This window comes from Anolis carolinensis, chromosome X (genome assembly GCF_035594765.1).
Source record: "Anolis carolinensis isolate JA03-04 chromosome X, rAnoCar3.1.pri, whole genome shotgun sequence".
In the NCBI taxonomy this organism is placed as follows: domain Eukaryota; kingdom Metazoa; phylum Chordata; class Lepidosauria; order Squamata; family Dactyloidae; genus Anolis; species Anolis carolinensis.
The window spans coordinates 8,402,367-8,430,226 of NC_085847.1; the positions used below are offsets into that span (position 1 = coordinate 8,402,367).

At 42.2% G+C, this 27,860-nt stretch overlaps 1 protein-coding gene across 4 annotated transcripts in view; it reads left to right on the forward strand.

The window, feature by feature from the left end:
• Positions 1 to 27,860, forward strand: part of ksr2 (kinase suppressor of ras 2) — a 148,358-nt gene that overhangs the window by 42,890 nt on the left and 77,608 nt on the right. For all 4 annotated transcript variants that reach the window (XM_062958725.1, XM_062958724.1, XM_062958726.1 and 1 more), the window contains exon 4: positions 2,340 to 2,847. In XM_062958725.1, coding sequence (XP_062814795.1) covers positions 2,340 to 2,847 — 508 coding nt within the window. The remainder of the gene's footprint in view (positions 1 to 2,339; positions 2,848 to 27,860) is intronic.

Consider the following 27,860-nt stretch of genomic DNA (forward strand, 5'->3'; position numbering starts at 1 on the left):
AGGAATAGATCTTAATCCATCTTCTACACATTTCTGTCCTGAATCAATTCCCATCAAATCTCCAAATATGGGAAATCGACCCTGCTGCATTTCTGCCCTCATCCACCCCCTTTTGGTTGTGTGAAGCCCTTTTTACAGCAAAGTTTTACCCTCAAGTTCTGTCCTAATGGCACCATCATGTATGAGCCACACATTTCTCCCCTTTGTTATTTTTCACCTTCTTTCATCAGCTTTAGAGGAAACCATTTGGAAGACACTTCCTCCCTCCACTTTTTTTTACAAAATAATTTTAAATCAGCTTCTCTCCCTTTCTGCTCTATAGCTCATCCTCTTTCCTTACCTCATCCTTCTCAAAAGGTGGAAATAAATTGATTTCCTTAAAAAGGATGCTGAGATAACAAGGCTATCAATTAATAACCCAAAATGGGATAAAAAGGAGGAGTCAGGATAGTTACTGACTTCTTTTTAGAATGCAAATATTACCTTTTCTTCTTCTTTTTTAACATTCATGAGTTGTTAGAGAAGTCAGATCAAAAGCAGCAGCAGTGAAGAGCTTGGATCCACTGTGTGTGGAGAGAGTTCTATTAACTGCATCAAATAGCACTTTGGTAATGAAGTGAAACTCCCTATGTTACTTTTCTGACCAGACACCAGAGGGGCAGTGGTTGTGTCTATGGGTGCATTCAGAGAAAGAGGAGGCGAGATAGAAAGAGGGAGAAAGGGTGAACAGAGGACAATGATTTTCCAGTTTTTTTCTCCTAAGAAACTTTCTGAGTGTTTTCTCTTCTCTTCTACTCCCCCCTGTGAAGGATTTGGAAAGAGAATAGAGTCCTGATTTGGAATCTCTGGGTGTTGTTTAAGAGAACTGTGATGCGGTATTAGACAGACTGATGCAGGAGGATAAAGCTATTAGTGACTTCTAGTCATGATGTTTCAGGACCAGAAGTGGCATATGCCAGTTGATAGTGGTAGAAGTTGGAGGGGGTTATTGCACGAGCCCTGCTAGTGGACTTCCCAGGGGCATTTGGCTGGCCAGTGGGGGAGTTCAGGGTGCTGGGTTAGATTGGCCTTTGTACTGATCCATCTTCTTCTGTTCTTATGAAAATGTTTGCTGGATACACAGGTGCCCAGTTAACATACATTTTCTGTAAAATAGTGGCTGATCACTATGGCTTTACAAAAGAAGGTGACAGAGGAAGGGATCTAGATCTAGACTGGGAATACAAAGTGGCAGTTGTAGTGGTACTAAACAGGCTTCAGCTCAAGGATTTGGAGGACCTGTGCCACTTTAGATGTTTTACATTTCAGCTCTCTGGAACTCCTGTGAACAAGACAAATGCTAAGAGATTGTGAGAATTGTATCCTGAACTCCTGGAGGAAAAGGAGGAGGCATATGGCCCAAAGCAAAGCCAATCCTGAGACTATCAGGGTTTTCTATGCTAGCCACTTCATCCACAGTCAGTCCAGATCAGTAATGCAGTGCTTCAGTAATGTTCTGAGCAGGCACTGGAGGTGGCCACACACTCTATTCACGACCTGTGTCAGTGGAGTTGGGCCAATCCATCCTCCTCCTTTCTGACTGAAGGCTTGGACGCCTTCTGTTGTTGGTCTGGGGAACCTGTTATGGCCAGGAGTTCTCAAAGACCTCTGCAGCCATCCTGCAGGGGCACTGGTAGCAACACATTTGATCCGTCCCCTCTTCCCTGCACTCATAAGCACAGGGAAAAGGGAATGGTGATGGCAACCTATGTGGACAGCGCACCAGTCAGCATCAGACTCGGTTTGACTGTGGTGCTCCTACCCAAGAAAATCATGTTTAATGATTTATTTTAATCTGTTCTTAAAAGTTTTTTATTTCATGCTTTTATCCATTGTCTATTGCTTCAGTGTGCTGTTAAGTTGAGAAGTGTTGCAAAAATGCTTGAAAAATAAACACATGAATATGTCTGTTGATCCCTAGTGCAAGTGGTGGGAAGCAAATAGTCCACAGAAACCATGTGTCCCCCAACTATCCAATTCGGCAAGAAAAATATCATTAGAGAGCATTTTTTGCCTCGTACAAGATGTGCAGAGAGCGTAGGCTGTACTTTGAAAGAAACCGGCAGGAAGTACAGTTTTCAAACTAGTCATAAAATGCATTCTTAAAATAAAAATAAACAAACAGAAAGTCTAAAGATTACACATTTTACCATATTTCATAAGGACTTGGTCATGGCAGAACGAGTTGCAAGTTGGGGGGCACTTGGACCCACCAGAGTTGCTCACCCCTGTCCTAGTGACATAGTTACTTCTGCAAACTTCCTTTGTTTCCAGCATCTGCTTCTTTTTGTTTCTAACAGGAAGCAGTCTTTCCAAGCAGGATTGGACCATTCAGTGGCCAAAGACAACTGAGACTGGCAAGGAGAATAACCCCATGTGCCAAATGGAGACCATGCAGTGGATCCGCACTAATCTTTCTCCAAGTCCCAAAGCTCAGGCAAAGTGCATTCAGCATTACTGCCAACCGGCTGTGTCACACGGAGCGGTGTTTACCCATGTGGAGAGGCTGACTGTGGAAGGCTTTCCAGGGCGCGGTCCTCCAATGGAATCCGGCCACCGCTCCTTGCCCCCCTCCCCACGCCAGAGGCACGTTGTCCGTACTCCACCACGCACCCCAAATATCGTCACCACCATGACTCCGCTTGGCACCCCACCAGTCCGGAGGAGAAACAAGATGAAACCAGCAGGCACGCCACCCCCTTCCTCTAGGAAACTGATTCACCTGTTCCCAGGCTTAACAGCTTTACATCGCAGCAAATCCCATGAGTTCCAGCTAGGCAATAGAGTGGAGGAGGCTCACACCCCTAAGTAAGTGGAGCAAAATGTGTATGGCAGGGATGGGGAACCATGTCGATCTTGAATGTAATCCAATTTGTGGGTCTGAGATCCAGTCAAAGATCTCAGAAGTGGCTCAGCCTAGAACAGATTATCAAAACTGCTATCGCTCAGCCTGAGCCCACTAGCTGTAAGACTAGAGAGAAGACAGGCATGCTAGTAGTTCTCAACCTGTGGGTCCCCAGATGTTTTGGCCTTCAACTCCCAGAAATGCTAACAACTGGTAAACTGGCTGGGATTTCTGGGAATTGTAAGCCAAAACACCTGGGGACCCACAGGTTAAGAACCATAGGGATTGTAAAGAATTTTGAGCCCCAGTACGATCAGGGGCTATTTACAGGTTTGTTGGGGAGCTGTCAAACCAGCATGACGTTATGTGATCAAGGCCATTGCCTTTGGTGACCAAATATGACAGTTCTGCTCCTATGCCAGTTTGTCACTTCCATGTGATACAAAATATTTTCTGTTGAGAGGTGAGAAAGCAGCATACTTTGAGATACTTTTGGGGAGCTGCATAATATCAATTGAGATTTTATACATAAGTGGTTCTCAGTCTCTGGGATTTGGAAGTTGAAGCGTTTTGAACTTCAACTTTCCAAAAGCCTCAGATAACATGGCCAGTGGCCAGGATGGACCATTGATGGACACTGAATATCTACTGTGGCGGTGTTGAAATCAGCAGGCAAGTGGCCTGAGAATCAGACAGTTAATGGAGCAAGGCAATCTTCTTGGCTACAAACAACAAACTTCCCAATTTCTACCTAGAGTTTGAATGTGGGACTTCTTTTTCATAAAGTATATCTTCCACCACGGAGCTGCAGACCAGGTACGTTGGAAGGAGCCTTGTATCAGGTAAGGTTATTTTGCCAAATTACCCAATATTATCAGAAATGGTTCTTGTTACCTCTGAGACCTTGGGTCAAAGGTGAGAGTTTTCTGTGCAATTTTGGATATTCTTGCCATTATCTGTTGGCCTTCTTCAGTAGTAAGAAAGTATTTTACTAAATAGGAGGATCCTTTGCTTTCTGAGCATTGGTTGTAGAGGGTTTTTTTAAACCATAATTCTATGTTGATGTGCTTTAAATATTATTTTAGTCGACCATAAATTAAACATTTTGGTTGTTTATTATGTTTCACAATGTTCATTATTTCAAGTGTATTTAAACTGTTTCGCAGTTGTGTTCAAACTGTTTTGGTTTTTTTTATAGTGCTGTTTTTCTCATGTTTGATTTTACTATTTTTGTAAGATGCTTTGGGCTATTTGAGAAAAAGTGTGTAGAGTGAGCCAGTGATGAGAATGGGGCAACTGGTTCAGGTAGGTAATGCTGGGGGACAGCAGGGGTAGGCTGCCAACTACACCTCTTGTACCTGTTTTGTCCCTTTGCTGGGGTTACCCTGACATTTGGCTCCCCTTACAGTTTGTTTCTGGATTTAGGGAGTGGTGGGGAAATGTTCCTGTCCTTTTCCTTAGGTGTCAAAATGTTTTGAGCTGCCCTTGAAGGCAAGACAAATATTTTCAATCCATAAACTGCACTATAGGCTGTACAGGATCTAGCTCTGCTTATGAGCTCTGCTTCTGTCTTAATTAATGGAACGGTGTCTGTGTCTGACATGGGATATTAAACTATATTATTAGCATTGTGGCACTATGATTATCATACTTAAACTGTTTTTTAATGGCCTCTGGCTAGAGCAATAATGGAATAAAGAAATGAGAAGCCAAGAATCACTTAACTCCTCATTCCAAAGACTCTTACGAAGCAGGGAGAAAACCTCCCTGAACAATACCTGATAGAGGAATGTGTGATCCCTCCAAATGTTCTAGGACTGCAATTCCCATCAGTCCCCATCATTAGCTATGACTGAGTAGGGCTGACGGGTGCTGCAATCCAAAGGAAATCTGTAGGGGTACATGTTCTCCATCCCCTGTTCTACGAGAAGGGTTATCAGGATGTATCTATCGTTGTATAGAGTAGTTTTACTTATTTCTGACCTTTCTCCCTTCATTGGTTTTGCTATAATTCTCTCTCTAGCTGACAAGATTGTTTAAGCTATGTATAGGTTGCACCATCTTCCCATTCTCTCTATCCTTTCAGTCTTTTCTTCCCTTCTAGTTTCTACTGGCTTCATTACCACCTTGAAAAATCATCACATGGGGAACATGTGTCTCATTCTTATGGTAACATTGGATACATTTTCCTTGCTCTCTTTGAAGTACACAAGAATATAGTCCTGACCAGATAAAGGTATGTGTAGAGCTCTGTCAATGAGAGTGCAAGGTCAGAGTCCCAGCAATGCAGATGTGCCAGATTTCTTTCACCAGTTTGACTGTGTACAAGCTACAAAATACCTAGCTCTTCAGATACGCCATAAAATGTTCACTGCTTACCTGAGGCTGACTACCCAGGCAATGTTGCTAACCTTTGCAGCTTCTGAACATGTAGATTCTGCTCAGCTGCCGATCACTATTCAGAGCTTTCTTCCTTTCCTTTCGTTTTCCCACCTCATCTCCTTTTCCTTTAGTATCATGCTTTTTCCATTTATAAGTACTGTAAACACACCCTTAGGGCAGTAGCTATCTTCTCCTGTTTTTTACTGATACATAAACTGCTCTGACAGCCTTCTTGACTGAAGAGCAGAAGTCTAGAAATAAATAAAAGCTAAATTAAAAGGAAAAATCTTCCAGGTTTCGCCCTGGTGTGCCACTGCCTACTGATTGCTGGAGGACAACCACAGAGGAGTTTTATTCAGGGAGAGCAAATCTGTAAAGCTTGCGAGTGTCTTCGTTTCATGTTTTTTCATCACCTAAGCTCCTTCCATCCCATTTCCACATCAGAATGGTTGCTGCTATAGATGCCGCTGCTTTTGTTGTGTGCCTTCAAATTGTTTTTAACTTAATGGCAACCCCACCATGGGGGTTTCTTGGCTATGTGGGGATTCAAAATCTGGTCTCCTCATGTACTAATGGAACACTCAATGGCTCCTTTCTACCCCATTTTATTCTCACGTTAACCATATAAGCCAGGCAGAGAGAGAATGACTGCCCTAGGGTCACCCTAATTTTATAGCTCAATGTGAATCTCCCAAGTCTTTGTCCACTGTTAATCCCCTGCTCCACATTGACTCACTGGTATTGAGTTGAGGACATTAAAGACCACTGCTAACGTTTGTGCAGCAACTACACAGATGCAACTCAATATGTCTGAAATGTGCACACCACAGTAGCAATGCTCTCGGCAAGAGAAGGCGCATAGTCTGAAAGTCTTTGGGATCCAAATGGGACACCATCCCCTTCTCATGGACCTCTTGTAAATCTGAGTCGCACCCAAGAATGGTCTTGCAGTCCTTTCTTTCTCTGTTCCTGCACCATTATCTCAAGATGGGATCCAAGGCAATGAAGTCCTTGCCTTCAATTTCACGAATCAGTTTGTCTCTAATGAGTAGAAAAGCAGCAGCACATTAGCCACGTGTGAGTGTGTGGCAGTGCAGCACACTTGGGTACATTTTATAGGGTTGCCAGCTCATTAATTCCAAATGTGGCACCTTGAAGAAGGCGGCTGCCAGTCCTTGTAATGATCTCTCTTGTACAATGAGGAGAAGGCTGAACACCTTACAGCTACTCTGGCTACATCCTCCTCAGCCATTATTTTTCTTATTTCTTCTGACTATCTTCTGAAACCTAGCACTAGGTTTCTTTTATGTTTCCCTTATACCTTGCTGCAACAATCTGTCTTGTTTTCCTGTTTGGGGACACCCCCCCCCCGACTTCAAGAGCCCATTCTGCCTTTGAATGTCATTCTTGGGGATGTGACAAAATGACTGGCACTTTGCTTTCATGCAATCTGAATACCTTTTGCTGTGAGAATCAGGATTCTAATCTAAATTGATGAATTGTCTGACCTAGCATATCTGTTCTTCTGGATTTGTGTTCAGCAAGTCCACTATTTGTGCAGTTAAAAAGCACAAAAAACATGCAGTCTTCCAAGCTCCTCCAATCTCTTCATCATGAAAGGTGGTACAAAAAGCAAGTCATAGTAGAGAAATGTTATAGGATTATGGGGATTGCAGTGCTTTGACAATGGCACACATGTTGGTGGCTGTGCTGACTAGGGATTATGAGCATTGTAATCCAGTTTTGATAAAGGATTCCTATCTCTTGTTTCCGTTTTCCTCCCTTGTGTCTTACCCCAGTGCCTGATGTGACACTACTATTGAATAAGATATTTGTGTGTGTGCGTGGAAAGAGAGAGCATTGCAAGGAGTGCTGTCATTTTTCTCTCTGTAATTACAACAGGTGAATTCAAGTGAGGCCCTGGGAGCAGCGGCCCGGGGCAGAAGGTAATCAAGCATTTCCAGCCGCTAATTGCAAGCAGGGGCTTTGGAGCCCTTTGGTTCTCTTCCTTTTGGCAAGACATCCCTACTCTTCACTTCCATTGGGACTCTTGACACTTTAGGTCAGGCTACTGTAACTCGCAACAAGTGAGATGCAAGCCTCTGGCACCAACAGTAGCAAGAGAAGAATCCCCTCTAGGCGGTGGAGTTTATTAAGCTAAATTAATCGAGAGGAGAGAAAACAAATATTGAGACTCTCCAGCGTCCGACTGAGCACTCTTGGCTGCTAACAGAGAGGAAAGAGGTCTGGAAAGAACCCAGAAGCTGCTTGGTGGAAGAGTGGAGGTTAATTTACTCTAATGGGACTTAACGATTTTTAGGAAGCAGCCACTGAATCTGGCAAATCCATTAGTGTTTCAGGATCATAATTTGCACATTAAAAGGGGAGGATTTTTCAGAGTGTGTATATAATCATGCAGATGCTTTTGCCTGCTTTCCATTGTTTACTGTGATTTGAGTACAGAGAAAAAATTCGGGAGAGGGCAGGGTTTAATGTGAGTGAGACCTCATGTCTAGTGAACTACCTATAATGTCTGGGATTCCTTCTGCACTACACAATTATATTGCAGCAATTCCATTTGGCAGCTTCCTATGGAATCTTTGGATTTGTATAACATGGAGGGTACTTACAATTCTCAGCCAAAGAGCTCTTGTGCCTTCCCAAACTATCTATATCTATATCCATAATAAAAGTGAAAACCCATATGTGTGTATGTGGCATGGGTGTCCACTCACACAGACAGCCTCTGGCCTCCACAAACAGGCTACAGTTTCCAGTGCTGAGGAGCAACCAAGTCACATTTTTCCACTGATATTACTGTTACAGCGAGTGCCATGAACATGCAGCCCAACCCCTGCCAATGTCCTCCCCAAACACTATGTCCCACCACCCAAGGAATGCTTTCGTTTGGGGACCATTTCATCCTAGATTGTGCCTTTTCCTCCACCACAGGCAGACATCCCAGGGTTCACCATTGCTGGGGAATTTGCATGACCCCGCCTTCTGCCCTTCCCTTTCAAATCTGTCTGCAGAATAAACAGACGAGAACTGAGCAGCAACTCAACTTCCTGGAGGAGCTTAGGAGATTGACTCCACATGGGGGAAGTTGTAGTTCACCCTGCATCAAGTCAGAGCACTGTGACTCCTACTGGGGAATGTAGTGGAGTTGTAGTTCACCTACACCCAGAATGCACTATGAACCCAAACAGTGATGGATCTGGACCAAACTTCCCATGCATCCCCGATATGCCCAGATTTGAAAACTGGTGGGTTTGGAGGGCAGTTGGCCTGCACATTTGAGAGTAGTAGGTACTGGGATTTATAGTTCACCTGCAATGAATGAGCACTCTGCACCCCTCCGATGATGGACCAGGACCAAACTTGGCACACAGAGCCCCCATAACCAAAAGAATATATTGGACAAGTTTGGGGGAAAGGGAATTATAGTTCAACTGCATCCAGAGAAACACTGACCCCAACGACAATGGACCGGGACCAAACTTCGCACAGAGAAACCTCATGACCAACTGAACATACTGCAGGGGTTTGTGGGAATGGGCGTTGATTTGGGGAGTTGTAGTTCACCTTCATCCAAAGAGCACTGAACCCAGCCAACGACAGATCTGGATCAAACTTGGCACACAGACTCGACATAGCCTGCTGTGGATACTGACAGATGTTTTGGGACAATTGCCCCTGGAATCTGCGAGTTGTAGCAGTTCACCCCATCCAGAGAGCACTGCAGCCAGGTGATGACCAGCCAACAACAGATCTGGACCATGCTTGCTACACGACCTAAAATGGCCAACTTTGAATACTGGCAGGGTTTTGGGAGGATTGACCCACGATTCTGGGAACTGTAGTTCACCCACTCCAAACAGAATAAATAACATTCAAAGACAAATCATGCCTTTTTCAAATAACTCGGGCATCGGCGGGTCCCCACGCTAGTAAACTATAAATCCTCCCAGGATTCCACAGGATGCAGCTATGGTAGTCAAAGTGAAATGAGAATGCTATAAGTGTGTAGTGTGGAAACCTACTGGGACTTTAACCGTCAGAGGGGAAATGGGAGCCAGAATTTGAGATCAAGGAGTTAAGGGCAAAGCGAAGCATTCATGTTTGGGGACGATACTAAAGCAAGGAATATCCTTGGTCAGCACGAAACATTGGATAGACCTTTCTGTCCAAGAAGGGTTCTGTCCAGACTGCTTCCTGCTTCTTAGCAGGGGGTTGGACTGGATGGCCCATGTGGTCTCTTCCAACTCTACTATTCTATGATTCTATGAGAATACTTCATTACCTAGAAAAGGTCCTGAGCTGCTTGTACCAAGAGTTTCTAGGCAGGGTTAATTTTTTTCTTGTACAATTAATGGAGAGATTTCTCAGTGCTGGCCAACCTTGGAAAAGTTCTTTGAATTACAAGTTTGAGCCACTGGTAGTGTTGACTGATAAATCCTCAGAGTTAATCCCCAACAAACGAACTTTTCCGAACTCTTTGGCTACTAGTTTTTTCCTGGGACGTCTTCAATTTGAAATCTGAGTGTTTTAAAGTGGGCTCTGGAGATTCATCCACCAAGCTAAGATTTTTTAAAAACTTTTTTTTAGCTGTAATGATATTTGGGTTTCATAGGTTCTATTGTCTACTGTCCCTTTCTTCTGTTTCTTTCTCCCATTTCAGTGGATTTCTTTAAGATGGCATGCTAGTCTGTTTTTGTTCTCAGGAAAGAGGGCAATGAAGGATCAGGATGTCTGTCACAATACACTTGCTTGTGGGATTATAAAACAGGATTCATTTTGTGTGAATGTGTATGGGCATGCACTTGACTTATCAGCTACTTCATCTGCTTTCATTTTCAACAGAGATGATTATTTAATGACACACTTACAAACTGGAGCCCCTTGGTTTATTTCTCAATGGCTCAGTGCTGGTTCTCTGGAGCAACATGTGCCAGAATCTTCCAATTAGTATTTCTGTTTCTGGCTTGATGCTGATTGGTGATTGCTGACTAAGTGCCCATATAATGCTTAAGAAGACCCAAGGAACTCATAAGGCACTTTTTGATTACCAATGCTCCCTCTCAGTCCCATTTGTTTTCCAGATTGCCATTCTGTTGATGATTACAGACCATGGAATTCTAAAAGCTTGGAGACCCTTTCTAGGACTAATGTTCCAGACCTTGGCATTATGACTAACAGCTGGAATCTAGGCACTTCATTGTTGTAAACTCCAGTCCATTACCTTCAGTTTTGTTTCTCAGGTTTTGCAAAATAAGCAGTGGGAAATGACACGGCAGCCTTTTCAGATGTTTGTTTTAAACTCTGGTAAATCCAAATTAGTAAGAAGTAAACTATGATATGTGCTTCTGGCTTCTTTGACATAATCAGGTTTGAACTATTCAGCATTCCGCAAGTTGGGGGCTGAGTTGAAAACCAGGATATTTCTGATTACTTTGTGGAGTCAGTTGAAGAAGAGAGGAGGAATGTGTGAGTTGGAATCCCAGTACAGCATGTGAGTATAATAGTAATAAAGGTTTAATTATGGTTTAAGCATTAAATCCAAACCAGTGTATTGAGTTTAGGGATGAAGAAAAATCTGGCAACTCTAGTTTTATGTTTATACAACCGAACAATTTGTCGATCTACTGGTTTTGTTCAATTTTTCAATGTTAAGTTGGTTTTGTCCCATTTCTGCATCAGGTGAAGGTAGTAGTTTTTATTACATTTACATACAAACAGGGTAGTTGGTAGACCTCTATGCTTTCTGCTAAAGTTACAGGGAGAACCAGTTGCTTTTTAAATTTGGAAACAATGGGCAATGGGGGGAGGAGAGGGAAGTGCCTCAGAACCCTTCAAATTTCACCCCCTCCTGCGAAATGGGTACCCCAATTAGTTACATGGGAGTGTGGTGGTGAGTTGGCTTGGGCAGTGAATATGATCCCTTCCTAAAAAGCATTCATCTCTCTGTATTGAAAATAGACTTTTCTAGCTTCCTCTTCAGTAATCAGGAAGGACACTATTAAAAGGGATTTCTGAGGAAGGTTTGGAAAATCTTTTGCTTTCTTTCGTTGCCCATCACGTTGCCTACTTAGTAAATGCAACTTCTTTAATGCAATTATTCAAGACTTGGCCCCTGCTACTCCACAGGTAGGTGTAATTAATGTTAATTACTGCTGTGGCATTTTGCTACAAGGAGCAGAGATTGTGGGAAGAAGCGTTTCTGCTGGATCCCTCGGTGAGCCTTCTTTCCCCACTTTAAAAAGTGAAGGCATCATTGTGAATTTGTATGGGAATTTACATTTCCATGGTGTTCTCTGTAGAGATCCACCTGCACTGTCCACTGGCTTGCCTGGAGCACTGCATGTGCCAGGCAGTTATATAGGCCACTGGGGTCAAGCTTGGCATAGGAGCCACAAGTGGAAGCAATGGGTGCCATTGATGTTTAAATGATAAATACCTGTAGTTCCTTTTAGCAGATGTTAATGCAGATATGATGCCTTTTTAACTCTTGAGATTTTCCATGCAAGTGGAATGATGCCTCTGCACTAAACAAATCCCCGAATGGTTTTTATCCACCTTCTAGCTAACTTCCATGGGGTGCCATGCTGTCACTGAATGAATTCTCATTTGAGAAGGGCCTGCAGTTCTTTAAGCCTAGCATCATGAAGGAGCAGGGCTTTGTTGATCACGGTGCTTCAAGGTAGATGGCAGTTTAATCTTGCCCAAAGGAAACTGATATGTCTCCTGTCTGAATTGGCAGTGATCCTCAGCATCCCTGCATTTATTTTATTTTATATTTTATATTATTTTTATTTATATGCTGCCTTTTCTCAGAGCAGTATCCAAGGTGTCTAGCCCCACAGAATTGTTCACTTAGTAAAAAATGTCTCCTCATGAAGAACAGCTACTTTTGAGAGCAAGTAGGAAGTAGATCATAGAATCACACTGAGGTCAAATGCCTAGATAAGTGTTTTCTCTAAAAAATCTGTAGGTCCTCCAGTACAACTGTACGGTCCATAGAATTGTGCCAAGGTACCCTGAGATTCTCAGAGAATACTTTAATAAAATCAGTGAATAATAAAAACTGTTAAAGTCAAACCCGCAAACATGCAGGGCCAACTATAGTTGGAGTACAACTGCCAAAATGACCAGCCATTTACCGTATGGTCTGGGAACAAAAGTCCAACAACATCTGAGAACCCTGGTTTAAGAGCCACTGTTATATGGTAGAACAGCACAGTATCTTAGAAATATTCATGCAAATGATTTATAAAGGCATGCTAATTCCCTTCCAACGTAAAGTTGCAGATGAGTGGCTGATTCCTCTCTGCTGAAATGAAACTGCGCACCTTTGACACGTGGTTCTTACTTGGTCTGTCATTTCATCTTTTTTTCTCCAAGTCCTAATTTTTTTCCATATACCTCTAAGATTCCAGAGTTCGGTGATATGCTCCTCTCCTTCTATCTGACCATATAGTTGGTGGAAAAGGGAGGAGAAAAAGTTTGGTTGGGTTTGTTAATGTTCGCTTCAAAGAATTCCTGAGTTTTTCTAATATGAAGTGTGTTAAGAAGTTACACTTTGTGCTACAGAAAAGAGAATAATAGATCAGTAAGGCTTCCACCTTGAAATTCAGCTGCCCTGGGGGAGCTAGGACAAGCAAAAGACTCAATAATTAACCAACGAGCCTTTGATATGAAACACCTCCTTTTCCTGAGCTGCGCAAAGCAATTTCTCCACTTTTGGTCTTATCCCACAGAAGAACAAGAAAAGGACAGAAGCAGATACTGTCGGTGTCTTTTATCACCCCTGGCTTATTTAACCTCAAGCTTATAGCTGGGATATTTTCTGCTCCATGTGTGCTCCATGTGCCTGAATAAATCTTCCGCAGTTAGCTCTAGTTGCAGGGATGGGCAACATGTGATCCCTGGATGAGATGCAGTCCCGTGCCAACTTATGAGGCCTAACCCTGCCCCCAGTTATTACTCTCAGAAGTCTGTTGGCAGAGCAATGCTTTTTAAAAAGAAGGTAGACCTCCTGCCTCCTTCATAGTTTATTTTAGAAGGATGCTCTAGCCCACAGTGGATCGAAATTGGGCTGTGGAACTCAGGAATTTTCATACCTCTATGGTTAGCCAGAAGATTTCCTCAACCTAAACATTTTGCTGGCCCCCCAATTTCCTGATCTAAAAAAAGGCATCATGGCGGCCCTTCATTTACGAGGCACCAAATGGCTGAGAATTTAGCATTAGAAGAGACCTCAGTACTGAAATAAGGTTCAAGTGCCAGGCCAGTCAGTCATTCTCCTCTGTGGTGGGCAACTGCAGTGGGACCAGGGGCCAAATTGTTTGTAAAATCAACTGGGGCTACATCTTTTAACTTTTTTCATGTTTTGATTATATTTTATATTTTAATGATTTCCCCTTTTAACTAATATTGTAGACTTCATCACTTAATGTGTTTCATTTTCATTTCAATTCAGCATCCAGCCATCTGTTGGGAGCAGCTGATATTTAGTGTATTTGATATTCTCTCAGATATTTAAATGTATTGAATCACAAATCAGTACTGTTCCTGTAAAACTCTGGGTGGCTCTGTGGAGAATGGGAGAAATGCCATGTTTTCCTTCTTCCCAGGCAGCAAAATGCCACAAGCTAACCTTATCCAGAGGGCTGCTGCTGATAGGCAATACTGGGGTACATAGTTAGACCTAGAAGGATCCACTTTCCAGTAGGTCTTAGTGTACTGGTTCTCAACCATTGGCCTCTTTGGTGTTCTGGGCTTCAACTCCCTTCCTCCCAAGCAAACACGGGAAGCATTCAGGTTGTGAATTGTGTCCCAAATGCTGAAGGTTGGGGACCTCTGCCTTAGGCTTCCTAGCTTAAACAGATGCCTTGGAATAAGGAGGATAGGGATGCTTCTAGTACCCACCAATACAACATTAATTGAAAATAGGACTAAGACCCAACCATGGCATCTAAGTGTGTCAAAATTGTCCCTTTTAATTCCTTTATGATCCTGTATTGGATTATGATAAATTGGAAATCAGCAAGTAGACTCAAGAACAGCCATTACTGGTCAATCATTTCTCCTTTAGATTTTCAAAATTATACAATATTCAAGAGGGTGAAACATGCCATGCGCTGCTACCCCAATGTGGAATGTTCAGTTCTAAAAAGGGCCATCAGACCTACAGGAGCAATCTGCAGCTCATTCCTACTATAAAGATTAATTGGAAACACCTTCCGTTATACAGGGCACCTGTTTACAGCATTCCTTCTTGTTTTGGATTAATTTGGGAACAGCATTACTTTGTCCAACATTTTTATGTCAAAAGGACCCCAACTTAGCAGTTTTCCTTGCTTCACTTGCCAAGTCTCAGATCCCATAATGCATTTTGTTCAACTCCATCTTCTATGAGTTTCTTCAACCCTTCCAGGCCCATTCATACTAAAGTAATTTGTTACATAAGTCTTTGGCTTAATCTACATGAGGGCTATCTCCCAACTCTAGTGTCCAGTGTCCTATCCTGGTTTGATCCCATTAAGGTCACACACATCTCTTTCAATCCAAACTCAAAATAGTCTTGAAAGCCACTCAGTTCCTTCACCCAGAAGTCACATAGATACAAAAGGGCATTTTAACCATGTTCACTGTATTACACCATTTTAGGTTGTGACTGCAGCGGCTGCATTTTTTCCCCATTGGCTGACTTGACTCCCTGCTTTCCTTTCCCTCTGAAACCCCACAACCACTCTGTCCCATGTGCGTGTGCATCAATGTGTGTAAGGCTGTTGGGAGAATTAAAAGCCTTCTCATTCAGTTCAAGTCATGACGTTTAAAGTTCTTAACATGATTTTTCCTCAAAATTAACAGGATTTTAAAAACCCTATGGAATAGAACAGTTAAATTGTCAACCTATTGGCCCCAATCCAGCAAATATTACAGCCTGATCCTCCCCATGTTTCTTTGATTCTAATTATTGCTAAATCCAAAGAAATACGTTCTCCAAGAAGGCTGTAATTCTCTGCCCTCTTACTTAGAAGTAAGTCCCACTGAACTCTGTTGGAGTTACTGTTGTGTAGGAAAATAAAAAATCACATTGTTAATGAATGGTAGGGCAGAAGCATTTGGCATTCATGACTTCTCCCAGCATAAGTGAATGTTACTTCCCTCCAAGTAATGGGTATAGAAGTGCAACCTGATCCAAGATTTTTTGCTAATACTTAGAATTAAATTCTCAGCAAGTTTCATAAAATGTAACACATTTTTAGTTTGTTCTTTCAATTTCTATGGATTTAATCCAAGACTATTCTGAAATTCCTCCATCAAAGAGTCGGTACATTTTCTTGTGTTCATAAGAAACCAGATTTATTTGGAGGAGAAGTTTGGGGATTGTAAATTGCCTCCCTTCAGTAAACTTTTTAGTAGAATCCACAGGGTATTGGAAGGTAACACATCACTAAATTAAACATAGCACAGACCAGTCAACCTTGCCGTTAATGTTTCTCCCCCCTCTGTTAAATCATATCTTTAATTATTCTTTTTTCACCACATAAAATTAATTTGGGAACAACTTGCCTGAAGGGCAAATAGTTTCTAGTGTGTAGCTTCAATCTTTTCTTGAAGAAAGAGGTTCTCCTCGCTCAAGCACACCCCACCTGAGTTTCACAGGCAGCTGGCGGTGGGGGAAGGAAGAAGAATTTGATTATGGGGAAGAGGAGAAGAGAAGGTGGCAGTCCAAGGCTCTGGATTAGTTGCTGGTGCATTTTGAGCATGGTGTTCGACTGACTGGGAAAAATCCTTGTGCTTTCATTGTTACTGTTAACCTTGTTGTAATTTATTGTAATTAATGGCATTAGGATTTTTTGGGGGGGCGGGTTGACTTACTCTGAATGGGAGCAACCTACTAACAATGAGAACACACTGTTTTTTCTTTCATGGAATTATGGTTCACTGAAAAATGGATTGGGACATTTTTGTTCTACTTTGCTACATTGACTGTGACAAGAAGTATCCCAGTGGCAAAAAACAGTAGATTTGTTGAGACATTGCTTGCTCTGTCGATTTTTCTTTGTAAAAGCAAACAAAAAAACTCTATAACAGACCAAATTTGGGGACTTTGTTTTCAATGGCTTGATCATATGTCTCGTTCTGTGTGGATTCTACAATAGCTGTGACTGTGAGACTAAGGATACTGTTTTCAAACAACTTTGCAAGCAATTCTTTTAAGAGGCCGCATTGGAGCTAAGGTCTAACCAAAGAAACTTTTCAAAACAAGAACGTTTTTCAAACTCTGTTTATGAGCGGTTGCTGCTCTTAATCAATACCCTTCACTGACCATATTTTCTTTTACTGTCAGGTTGTGAAAAGCTTCTCCTCTTAGAAGTAATCATACTAATGATACGAATAATGACCAGATATTTGGAGAAAAGGGAGACTGTAATGACAACGATGACAGTAATCTAACAGGGCATTCTTGTTCAGAAACAAATCCCTGATGAGTTTAATGGGCCTTGCCACTTTGAAATGCTGAAAAATTTACATATCCTTACCAAAATTTCTTTGTTGGTGACGGAAAAGAGTTGGGGGCTGAGGACAAGGAGATGGATGTGTGCAGAAGTGCAGGTAAAAGCAGAAAGAAAATGACAAAAGATTGCAGAAGAAAGAAGCCCGGACTGGGGAAGGAGAAAAGGGGAAGAGAAGGAAAGAGAGGGAGGACACAAAGGAAGGAAAAGAGAAGAGCTTACAACTAGGGGTGGAAGAGTGAAAAGAGAGAGATAGGAGTGGGGAAGAGATGTTAAGCTGGTAGCTGGTGGGGAGAAAAGAAACAAAGGGATGAAAGGCTACGGGATGAAAAGAGGTGAGGCATTTTGTGAAAATTTCACCTGAAAATCTCCCAAGTCTCAGCTACTAGCTATTTACATTATTTTTTTTAAGAATTAGGAAATCAACCAATTGATTGTTGCCACTGAGGTATTTTTTCTGTCCCAGCCCAGGTAACATTTGGGGACAGAAAATGTCCTATTTCATTTTTGGCACAGAAGGAGGCATGATGTAAATTAGTGTCTGTATAAATGTGCGTGTGGTGGTAATGGGGAACGGACTTTTCATTGGGGTCAGGAAATGCTCAGTGTTTAAGGCAAATTCTGCCCCTAACCCTAATGGTCTTGCTAACCTTTATGGTACTTTTGCTGATGGCCTCTCAAGACATTAGAATTCTCACTGAAGGCAGAAAATACTCCATAATTTGCTCAGTTTAAGGTTTTGTTTTTCCATCCTGGTGCACATGGGTTAAGATATTGCAAAACAAAATAATCCCCCCAAAAAGCTGACTTTTAAAAGACATTTGTGCCCTGGTTTGAAATGAGAGTGTTAGGGACTTTTATTTTGTTAATGTTTTGTTTTGTTTGTTTCGAAGTCATATATTCAGTGATGGGTGGGCAAGGAGTAGTCATTTGTTAGGTTAGCAATTTGTGAAATATAGTTTGCAAGATGCATTTACTCCTGCCTGCCTTTTTCTGTAGTTTCAGCTCAGTTGAAACACTGGGGCTTCTTTGTGATGGAAAGGTTTCTGTGCACAAGCCATTTGAATTTGAAAATGGAGCTACAATAACAATTTATTTTAAATGCTTTTTTTGTGAGAAGGAAGAAAGACAATTCATCATACTTAGGCCATTTTGAGCCTTTTCTGTAGGAATAGGCAGAATAGCGCTTAGGGGGTTGCCATACAGGGGACAGTAATAAATTAGCATCCCTGAAGGTTTTTGCCAAAACAGATATTCCTGTCAGTACCTTGCTCTTTGGCTCTGCCTTCATACTTGTGCTGGAAGGGCTATTGAGAGGTTGTCAATTCCTGCAACCTGTAGCAATCTTTGATCATCCGTGGAGCAGGTTCCTTTTATCTACTTGCAATATGAAAGAGGAGCAGGGAAGATATTGGTTGCAGCCCAAAGCAAAAGAATTCAGAACGTTGAAGACCATCTGTTCAAATTCCTTAGTCAAAGATGCAACTGTCATAGATAGTCATGGCCCATCCATTTTGTCCTCGTGCTTGGAGGTATTTGTGGGAGTAAGCACTGGTATTGTGATAAATTGTGAAGTGTTCATGCTTGTCATGGCAGTTGTTATGGATCCTCCATCCCCTGCAAACAGTTCAAAAATGCAGGAACTGGAGTTGAATCAAATCAACAATTTTAGACATTTATCTCTCCAGGCACAGTAGTTTTGAAAAGCTGATGGGTCTCAATTGCCAATCCAAGACCAAGCCATCCCAAGTGCCATCCTTACAACAGGAATAGCTCATATCGTAGGGTCTTGTTGCTGGTAAAATTCATTGCTGTCTGACTATGAGGGTTGCAGTTAAAGTCAGAGAGGACAGGAAACCAATCAAACAAACAAACAAACGAACTTTAGTTATATCCTGCCCCATCTACCAAGGGGATTTAGGGCGGATTACAACATAAAAGGCAAACATTCAATGCCAGAAAAATAATAAATTAAACAATACAGATAAGTAGTTTGAAACATTCAATTGTAAAAACAAATCACAATAAAAGATCAATAAAACATATTTCACAACATCAATAAAAACAAAGTTAAAAGGAAAGTCTGCTGGGGAGGGGGATATCCTTGATTCTGCTTATCCAGGGCTTCTGATGCACAGCTCTCACCTTGTGTGCTCTGAATTGCTACACCACTGGCCATAATTCTTTGGGCATTCTCAACCTGTGGCTTTCCAGCTGTTTGAGTCTCCAACTCCCAGAAGCCCTAGCCAGCTGGTTCAATGATCAGGAATTCTGGAAGTTGGTGGCCCAAACAGCTGGAGGGCTGCATTTTGGGGATGCCTGGTCTATTCTGTGATTTCAGTTTTCCTCTATCACTCTACTGACATTCTCTGACCTTTAGTAACTGTCTTTTCTGGATTCAGGTTAATCTGATCCATTATAGATAGTGTTGGGAAAACATGTCCCCTTTCTTCCTCCTCAAAACCTTCTTCCTTTTAGGAAGAATGACTTACATCTTGGTGACATAGCCTTGCAATGTTCCTTGGTGCCAGGATTTCTTGTCCTGAGAGGCAAAATGGCGGAACTACTCATCATAGCTGCATTAGAGCTTAAATCTTTTTGAAAAGGCAAGAAAAGGTTAGTTGTTTAATTCATCTCCCTGAACTTCAGGCAAGAAATCAGCTTAGGTTTGGCTTGCTGAGTGTATAGTGAAACCACAAGGCTGATAGAAACTTCAAAATACTTTGATAAAGGCAATTAAAGTTGATTCACTTTTAAAAGACTGAAAAAGATTCTTCCTCACCTGGTTTCCTGATATTATTGGGCCAAGAAGCCTCAGTTCTTCTTAGCAGTCTCTTGCTGGTCTCTCTGCCCCATTACAAACTTGTGGACCAGTAAGCAATCTTATTTGGGGGGAGCCTCACCTCTTCCACGCCCCAGTACAGCCCCACGTATTGTCCTCCATTCTTTCTCATTATCCGCCACAGCATCATCATAAGGATGTATGCTCTTTAGAGTGTGAGCTACACCTTTTTTTCCTCTGTGCCTTTTGGGTTTTTCTTCTGACTTTCATCTTACTCTTTCTATAGTTTCTCTCTTACATTTCTGTCCTTTAATTTCATTGAAGTTGTTGGAAGATCTCCTGTCCACCTGTCTGCAGGATTATCTCATCAAAGCACTTCTCAAAGTAGTGACTCAGGTGTGTCTGGAAAATCCTGCAAACTGACAGACAAATCATATTGTTTGCTCTGTCTTGGTGAAACATCATTGAACAGTGCCAGTTCTGCTGTGCAATCTCTCAGCATGAAGGTTGAAACAAAGCCTCTCACTTCAAGTCTCAATGTTGAGGGAATCATATAAAAACCTCTGGCTTTGCCACTCACAACATTCTGCTTTATATGGCTTTACTCAGTATTTGCTCTAGAATAATGCTTCGTAAGCTGTCTGATGCAGAAGACTAGCAGGGCTTTCCCTCCGACGTACTAGAGACTGGCATATTTCTTTCCTGTTTTAAAGCAGGCAAGCATACAAGAGCACGCCCCTTCTTAGGTTTAAACATGGTCCAGGATGTTGCCAGACATATTACTCCAAACTCAAGCCAAAGGTCAGAGATGCATGAAACTGAGGCTATCACACAACAAGCCACTGCCTTCCATAATGTGCAATCCTAGTGCAGATCTTCCTTTGGTAGGGATAGTATAATAGGTTGAGGATTTTGTAGATCTTTATATTTGTTGAAACTCCCTTCTGTACTAGCCAGCGTTGGACTGCTTAGGATATTGGTGAAGGATGATGAGAATTCCAACCAAACAATAACAAAACAGCCACAAGTCACCAGTTGCTGCTCTGTAGCCATCATATATAATGTCTTGGATCTTATAAAACTAGAAGGATTGTTTCTTTTCTTAAAGCAGAAGTTGGATATTTTCTAAAATTGACCAAAATGCTGTTCAAAGCAGGTATGTGTTAGGTAAAGTAGAATCCTTGTGTGTAAACGCTTGCCTTGTGTAGCAGCTGGTTTTGGAGCAAAGTGGGACTTGTTAATTGAAAAACAAACAGGCTGTTTCGTGGAGGAGACTTTTGAGATCATTGGTCTTGGTGACTTAGATGTAGTGATGTGGAAAACTCCCATTAATTTTTTTATCCAACAAGATCACACACCTGGGTGCAATAATTTTACAAAGTTCCTGTGAAGTTGGAGCAAGTTCAAAACAGATTAGAGGTTCAGGAGGAACAAAAGGAACATTAGCTAAACAATAAGAGAATCAGCCTAACTGAAAATATTGCATATTGTGGGTCAGACAACCAAGAAAGACCTTTCCTTTGCTGGTAGTATTTTAAGAAGAGGCTAGGTAGCTATTTGCAAGGTTTCTGTAACTGCATCTTTTGCTGGACATCCTGCACTGTGCAGGGAGCTGGATAAAATCTGCAATGCGGAACCCTATGGTCTACAGGTTTTAGACTGCAATTCCCATTAGCTTCAGCCTGTATGGCTAAGGGTTATGGATTTGGGGAATTGTAGCAGAAATAAGGTCAAGCTAAAACTTCTGTTGTCCAAGGCAAAGAATAATGTGGCACCCACACTGTGTGAAAGTCGACTTAATTCAACACTGGCAATAGGATAGGATCCTTCACCCTTACCTCAGCAAAGTGCAGTAGTTTAGTGGGTGCAGAACAAGCCATATGACACACATAGAGAAGATAGTGGGAGGAGGAGGAGATGGTGGCGGCATCGGACTGGGGCTTGAGATATCCTGTTGTAAGTCCCCATCCAGCCATGAAACTAATTTGCCAGCCAGGTTATCTTAGCTTGACCTATCTGATAGGTTTGCAGCATTCTGAATGAGAAAGGCTGCCTTAATATATTGACACTGTCTACCATGATATCACTGGCCTCTATGGAGTTTGCACCTCCAACATAGGAACAAGACAAGGATCACTTTGCTATTTGAAAAGGTTTTGCTAAGTTGCACTCACAGGTCTTCATGTTGAACTCATGACTATTCCCTTTCTGAAGCCCAGGACAAGCACACAGAATGCACCGAAGGAACAGCTGATGTCTCAGAAAGACACAAGCTGCCTATCTAATGCAGTTACTGTGATTTTAAAGTTTGTGCAGCAAGATAGGTACTTGTGTAGTTTAAATAATTCTCATTCCTGCAAAAACTCTTCAAAGGGAAAATATTTCATTATTTCACAGGTAAGAAGAAGAAAAAACTGCAGTTTGTCATTCTCATATGTGAAAAATTAAATGTGCAAGGGTTTGCTTTTTTAGGAGAAAATGCAGAAGAGACCAGCCATGTACTTGAGCTTATTGGAGGAAAGGTAACTAACTAAACTTTCACCTTCTCTGTAGATCTCCTGGACCTGGTAGCTAGAGCCCAAGCCACTGCTTAACATGCCATAAAAATGGTCCATGACAGCAAGTGATTGCTCATGCATGATCGGAGGCCAAAGCAGGGGAGCTGTGAAATGCCACAGATTAATAGCATCTCTTGTCTAAAACGATGAGTGAATATCGGATCAGGTTCTTCTTTTCTTGAGAAAATATGATGGGCCTGATTGATGGTCAACAGATATGTTTGAAGGGCACTGGCCAGAGTACTTCCTCCTGGTTTGCAGAATGTAGACCCAGCAGTGTAGATCCAGCCTAAATCTATAACATTTAAAGGACACCAACATGTGCAAGGGCTGATCTAGACACCAGCATGAGAGCATCTCATGCGAGGTTCTTTCTAGCTATGATCCTTTTGAGTGGGAAACCTCAAGCATTGGAGCTGTCATCTATCCTCCAGGGGTTTTAATCTAACTATTTGTGCTTCCCAAATACCCCTTTCTGTCCTTTTCTTGTTTGCAGGGTTTTCCTGTGACAGATGAAATGCCTCCCCTAAGGCTTAGTTTCTGATAGTGAGAGTTTGAACCTAAAATACATCAGTGTTTTGTTTCTACTTTTTGCCTTTGACCCTGCCCAACACAGGGATGCAACCCTCTCACCCCCAAAATAGTCTCCAAGTAAATTCAGTCTTTGGAGAGCAATAAATTCCCTATCCTTCATTTAACATGTGCCATTAAGGGTCGAACCTGGGAACTTTTGCAAGCAAAACCTGTGCTATCATACCAATTAATATTTCCCTAGGGTCAGGGCCATAGCCGGGGGGAGGGGGGGGTTAAGAGTTCAAAACCCTGCTAAAATGTGTCAGGTTAAAAAAAAACCTGGTTTACTCATGAATTGGTCAACCAGTTGAAATGCATGAGCAAAACAGGTTTGTTTAATCTGACACATTACCGGGGGTGGGGGGTGGGGTTGAACCCTTTCCCCCCTCTGGCTACAGCCCTGCCTAGGGGTAACTTGACAAGAGGGCAGCAAAAGCAGTTTTTGTGTCTGTGTCAGCCCTACTATTAGGCAGGGTGAAATGTTTGCCTTAAGTGTTAGATGCCAGGAGGTGATAGTAAGGTTTTGGAGGGAAGTGTGCCATGTAAGGTCACCTGCCACCATTTGGTGCCCACACAGTCATACAGTAGTCTCCCATAATCTGTTGTATTGGATGCACTTCCCATTACGTGTAGCAATATTGTCATAATCTTAACGGGTGATGGAAATGTGGTTTAATATAGCTGGAGAGCACTGAGTTGGAAAAATTGAGGACTGTGAGGCTCACTTTGCACTGGATTTTTGTGTCCCATGTTACAGGCATGACTCCCACCGTGAACATTTTCTGTTGCACCCAGGAAATGGCAGACATCTTTCTCTGGACTTGTTGTACAGGCAGTTCCATCCTCCTCCCTAGTATCAAGACACAGAAGGGTTCAGTCTTGGCTGTAAGATGCCAGTCCACTTAATTGATGGGGGTGGGGGTGCGAATGAAAATGTGGAAAAGATTAACTGACTGGATTGAGCACTCAGCAAGATAAAAGTTCAAAAGTTTGCATTCCATTTGGCCACTCAGTAGGAGATGAGCATTAAGTCCTTCAAGCCTATCATTGAAGGCACTAATAAGCCTTGATGAGCTCTAGCATCAAAGACGGGCATCAAAGAGGTGGTGGGACATGCATATTTAGGACACCATCCAAGGGTCATGGTTGGGGCCATACTTCTCTGAGGGCCTATTGAAAGCGCGTAATCAGATTGGGATGAAAGCACTGGGGGTGAGTGTGAAGCAGGAGTGGGGGCGGATACCAGAACTCATATTCTTGGGACCACATCCTTTTGATTTGTAACATGTTTTTTCCCCCCTGTCTCCCTTTACACAGAAAGTCTTATGCTTGCAAGTAATGCCAAACTTCTCCATCAAAGTTAAAAATATGAGTACAGCCCCGCTGGCTCAGGCCAAAGACCTATCTTGTCCTACCTGCTGAAAGCCGCTAGGAAATCCACGGGCAGGATACCATTTCAACAAAAACCTTCTGCTCACATTCCCTAGCTAGAGCTGGCCCAAGATACCTGTTTGCCTAAATCGCACCCCCTCCCATTTCATATAGTAGAGTAGTAGCTGATTTTGGGCTGGGGGACAGGACCACCTGCATACTTGTTCCTGACATCATAAGACTATTTGGAGGATGTAGATCAAGTAGTGCAGTACACATCTCTGTTTTTACTTACATCCTCTTATCTGATATCTGAAGCAGCTGACTCAATCAAGCTCAGGAGAAGGCCAGTCTTACCCCAGCCTCTAATACCAAAGTTGTGTGTAGTTTCCTCCCACAGCATTTAATGCCAGGAGGCCTCATCATGTTGGAGTCATGCAGAGAGTGTATTGACTGCCCCCATTGCATTGCAGCACCATTCTTCCCTCTCTAACCAGTGAGAACACCCATTCTAAGCCAACCAGCTGCCACAGTAGAGCAAAAGGAAAGGAATTTTTTTTATCAAGACTGTGGTAAGAAATGGTCCATCTGGACTGAACATTGCAAATGTCGCATTCTTTATGCTTCCTTACCTTTACCTCTGAGGGGTACTGCATTCTGAAGGCTGGAGGGTGAGATTTCCCAGCTGTCAATGAATGCTGAATTTCCTTAGTAAATCTCTGTCCCCTTCTCTGCTCTCCCTCCAAAAATTACAGTGGCAACAGAATGATCAAAATGACTGAACCTGCAGTGCCATATTTGGAGAGGGGCCTGATGGTCTGCTCACAAGCAACTAGACCTTCCCTGAAGCTGCTTTATTCTTTGCCTAGGTTTTCTAGGCTTTTTATTTATTTGTTTAGGCATTTGAAGGAGATGAATGATGTCATACACGGAACATCATTCATCTTTCTTGTTCTTTCCTCCTGTAAATGTATTTTCCAGCAAAAGGTGAGGGAGGGGGTTGTGGGGAAAATCTCTGTTGAGAATCACTCATCCTTTCTAATAATGAAAGCTGTCATTGACGCTGTTCACTAGGAAATGATTTTCTCAGTAAATGTTTCATCTGTGACTGATTTATAGGTGCGGGGTGGGAACCCAAACACCATGGCCTAAGAACAGAACAGTGCTTAGAAAGTCAGCCTTGGAGCTTGGAGAAGTTACTTTTTCGGACTACAGCCTCAGAATTCCAGTCAGCATAGACAGAGCAAGCACCAGAAAGTCACATTTTCAGACAACTGTCAAGGAGCCCAGTATCCCAGCATAACCACTGATTTACTGGCAGTTGCCTTGCTCCATGCCATTATTTTAACTTCTCACAATGCCCCGAAAGGTCATAATGTGGGAAACATTGAGCAAAATGAAAATGGAGCCTCCTTGGGTTGCTTTCGTGTGTCACTAGATGCTTTGGTGATTGTTTCTAAGGATGTATTTTGTATTTCTGTAAACTATGGAATACCTCCAGTTTATTTGTGAATGATGATGTTTTGTCACCCAGGGACTTAGTTGATGAACTTGGTTGTCTATTATAATATATAAAAGAGGTACAGGAATTGTCACATTGTCTTCCAGGGTGCCCCCAGTAGCATCCCTGACAGTGTAAGGGTTGCCTTCAGAATTGGCAGGAGGACAGGTGGGGCCAGCTGCTATTATTCAGGTGTGTTGTGTGGGAGATAGTGCGCAGAAGGTGACAACAGGGTTGAGGACAGAGAACCATCCTGTTGTCTAGGCCCCATTCTGTCAAAGCCCACACTGCAATCATGTGCAAAGCCTAAACAAAGAATGAGCAGGACCAAAGCTCGAAGTCAGCAGAATGCACCAATTTTCTCTCATACTTTTTTGCTACCCCTGATCTCTGTTTTTCTCTCTCTAGTACCCCTTCTCTTTTTCTTTCTCTCTGCTTCCACTCTTTCATTCCTTTTCTTTATCTCTGCTACCACCTTTCTTCCCCTTGCCACCCTCCTTCCAGTACAATAGTATTTGTCTTTAAAGACTGCAACCATCCGCCCTGGCTTTTGGACTTAGTGGACCTTTCCTTTCCCCTTTTCCTCAGTTCTGCTGCCAGAAAGGGGAAAAAAATCCTTGAGCCTGTTCTAGAGGTGATCTTCAAAGCAAAGCAGGAGAGAGCCAGCTGATGTGACACCTTGACACAGTTAGGTACAGGCACAGTTCTTTCTAGGCTGGTTGGTTGGTCTGGAAGACTGTTATTAAAATCTGAGGTTTGATGAAATGCTGGAATTGCTGGAAATATGGAACATTCTTTTTTTTGGTTGGTTTTCTGTGGGATCTATGTGAGATTGATGGAATAGTTGGTGCTAATGACCCCAAACTGAATGATAGATGGTGATATGTACAGGAAAGATTTCAAGGTTCTGCAGAGTCATGCTTATAGAATGAGTGCTGCATAAAGGCATCAGACTGAAACTGGAATTGCGAAGGATGAAAATGAAGGGCTTCCTCAGACTGATGGTAGGAAATGAAAAGGGGGAGGTCAAGACCTGCAAATACTAGGTTGCCCATTGCAATGACTCCATTGACTGCTATTATATAACTTCCCCCAATTTTTCATGCTTAAAAAGGAGATGCATTTGCAGAAGAAGACTTAGTCAACAAAAACTTAAGCAACAAACTTTTATTATTTTAGTCTCAAAGGTGTTGCAAGATCCCTCTGCATACTGATAATCCAGAATAATACAGCTATGTCTTTGAGAAAATAGAGGTGATATGAAATGGCCCTTGAAATTTGCAGTGCCATTTACGGTTAATGCGGGGAGATATTTTAATGATTTGGGAAGGGAAAGCTTAAAATGTATTTCTTTTTCCTCTTAAGAGTGATAACAGCATTTCCTGGGAAAGTGTAGTTATGTTACTGCCTCTGGTGATGGGAAGATAAATCAAAATCTTTGTGTTTGCCCAGATGGTGGCCCCTGTTTTCCCCACCTGGAATACATCTAGAATCTACCTCAGCTTTGGAAAATCCTGTATTTTCTTTAATCGGTTTTGTTTACTCATAAAAGGGACTTTGTAAACCATCCAATTCCAGCTCTTTGCTGGACTCAGGAAATCCATAGTGAGAGAACATCTAACAGTTTATTTTCCAGCCTCTTGTGGACTGCTGTTGATGTAGAGTCCGTTTCCATTGTGCTTCCACTGTTGAGCTGCTCTTACCATCAAGACAATTGCCTTAAGGTAACTGAAAGCTACCCTTCTATGATTAGTAAACATTAGAGCCAGCCCTGCCCTCTGAGTAACAGAAAAAACCTTTCACCTTTTCTTTCAAGTATTTGAAAGTGTTTCATGTTTTCTTCCCTCCGCCCCCATATTCAGTTCTTTGACATTGTTTCCTAGGACTTGTTTTCTGTATCTCACTATTTATTTCCTAAAGAACAGAAGATTTCAGGATTACCCAGAACTGAACACAGTACCCCAAAAGGGATCCACCTATTGCATTAAAATAGAATAAAAACATGTTATTTCACTAGTTTACTAACAGGGTGATGTGTTGTAGACATCATTGTTGGTCTTTGGGTATTTTTTAAGCCACACCTTGAGTTTTTGTGGAATTCTCTAGCTAGGTAGGAAGCTGTCTAATGCCAGGTCAGGTCATTTGTCTGACTAAATTAATGTCATCCACACCCTGATTGATGGCAGTTCTTTGAGGTTTCTTGAAAGAACATTTTCCTGCTTGCCCCTTCTTTAACTGGAAACAGGAATCCTCTTTGGAAGACAAAAGTATATGATGGAAGGAG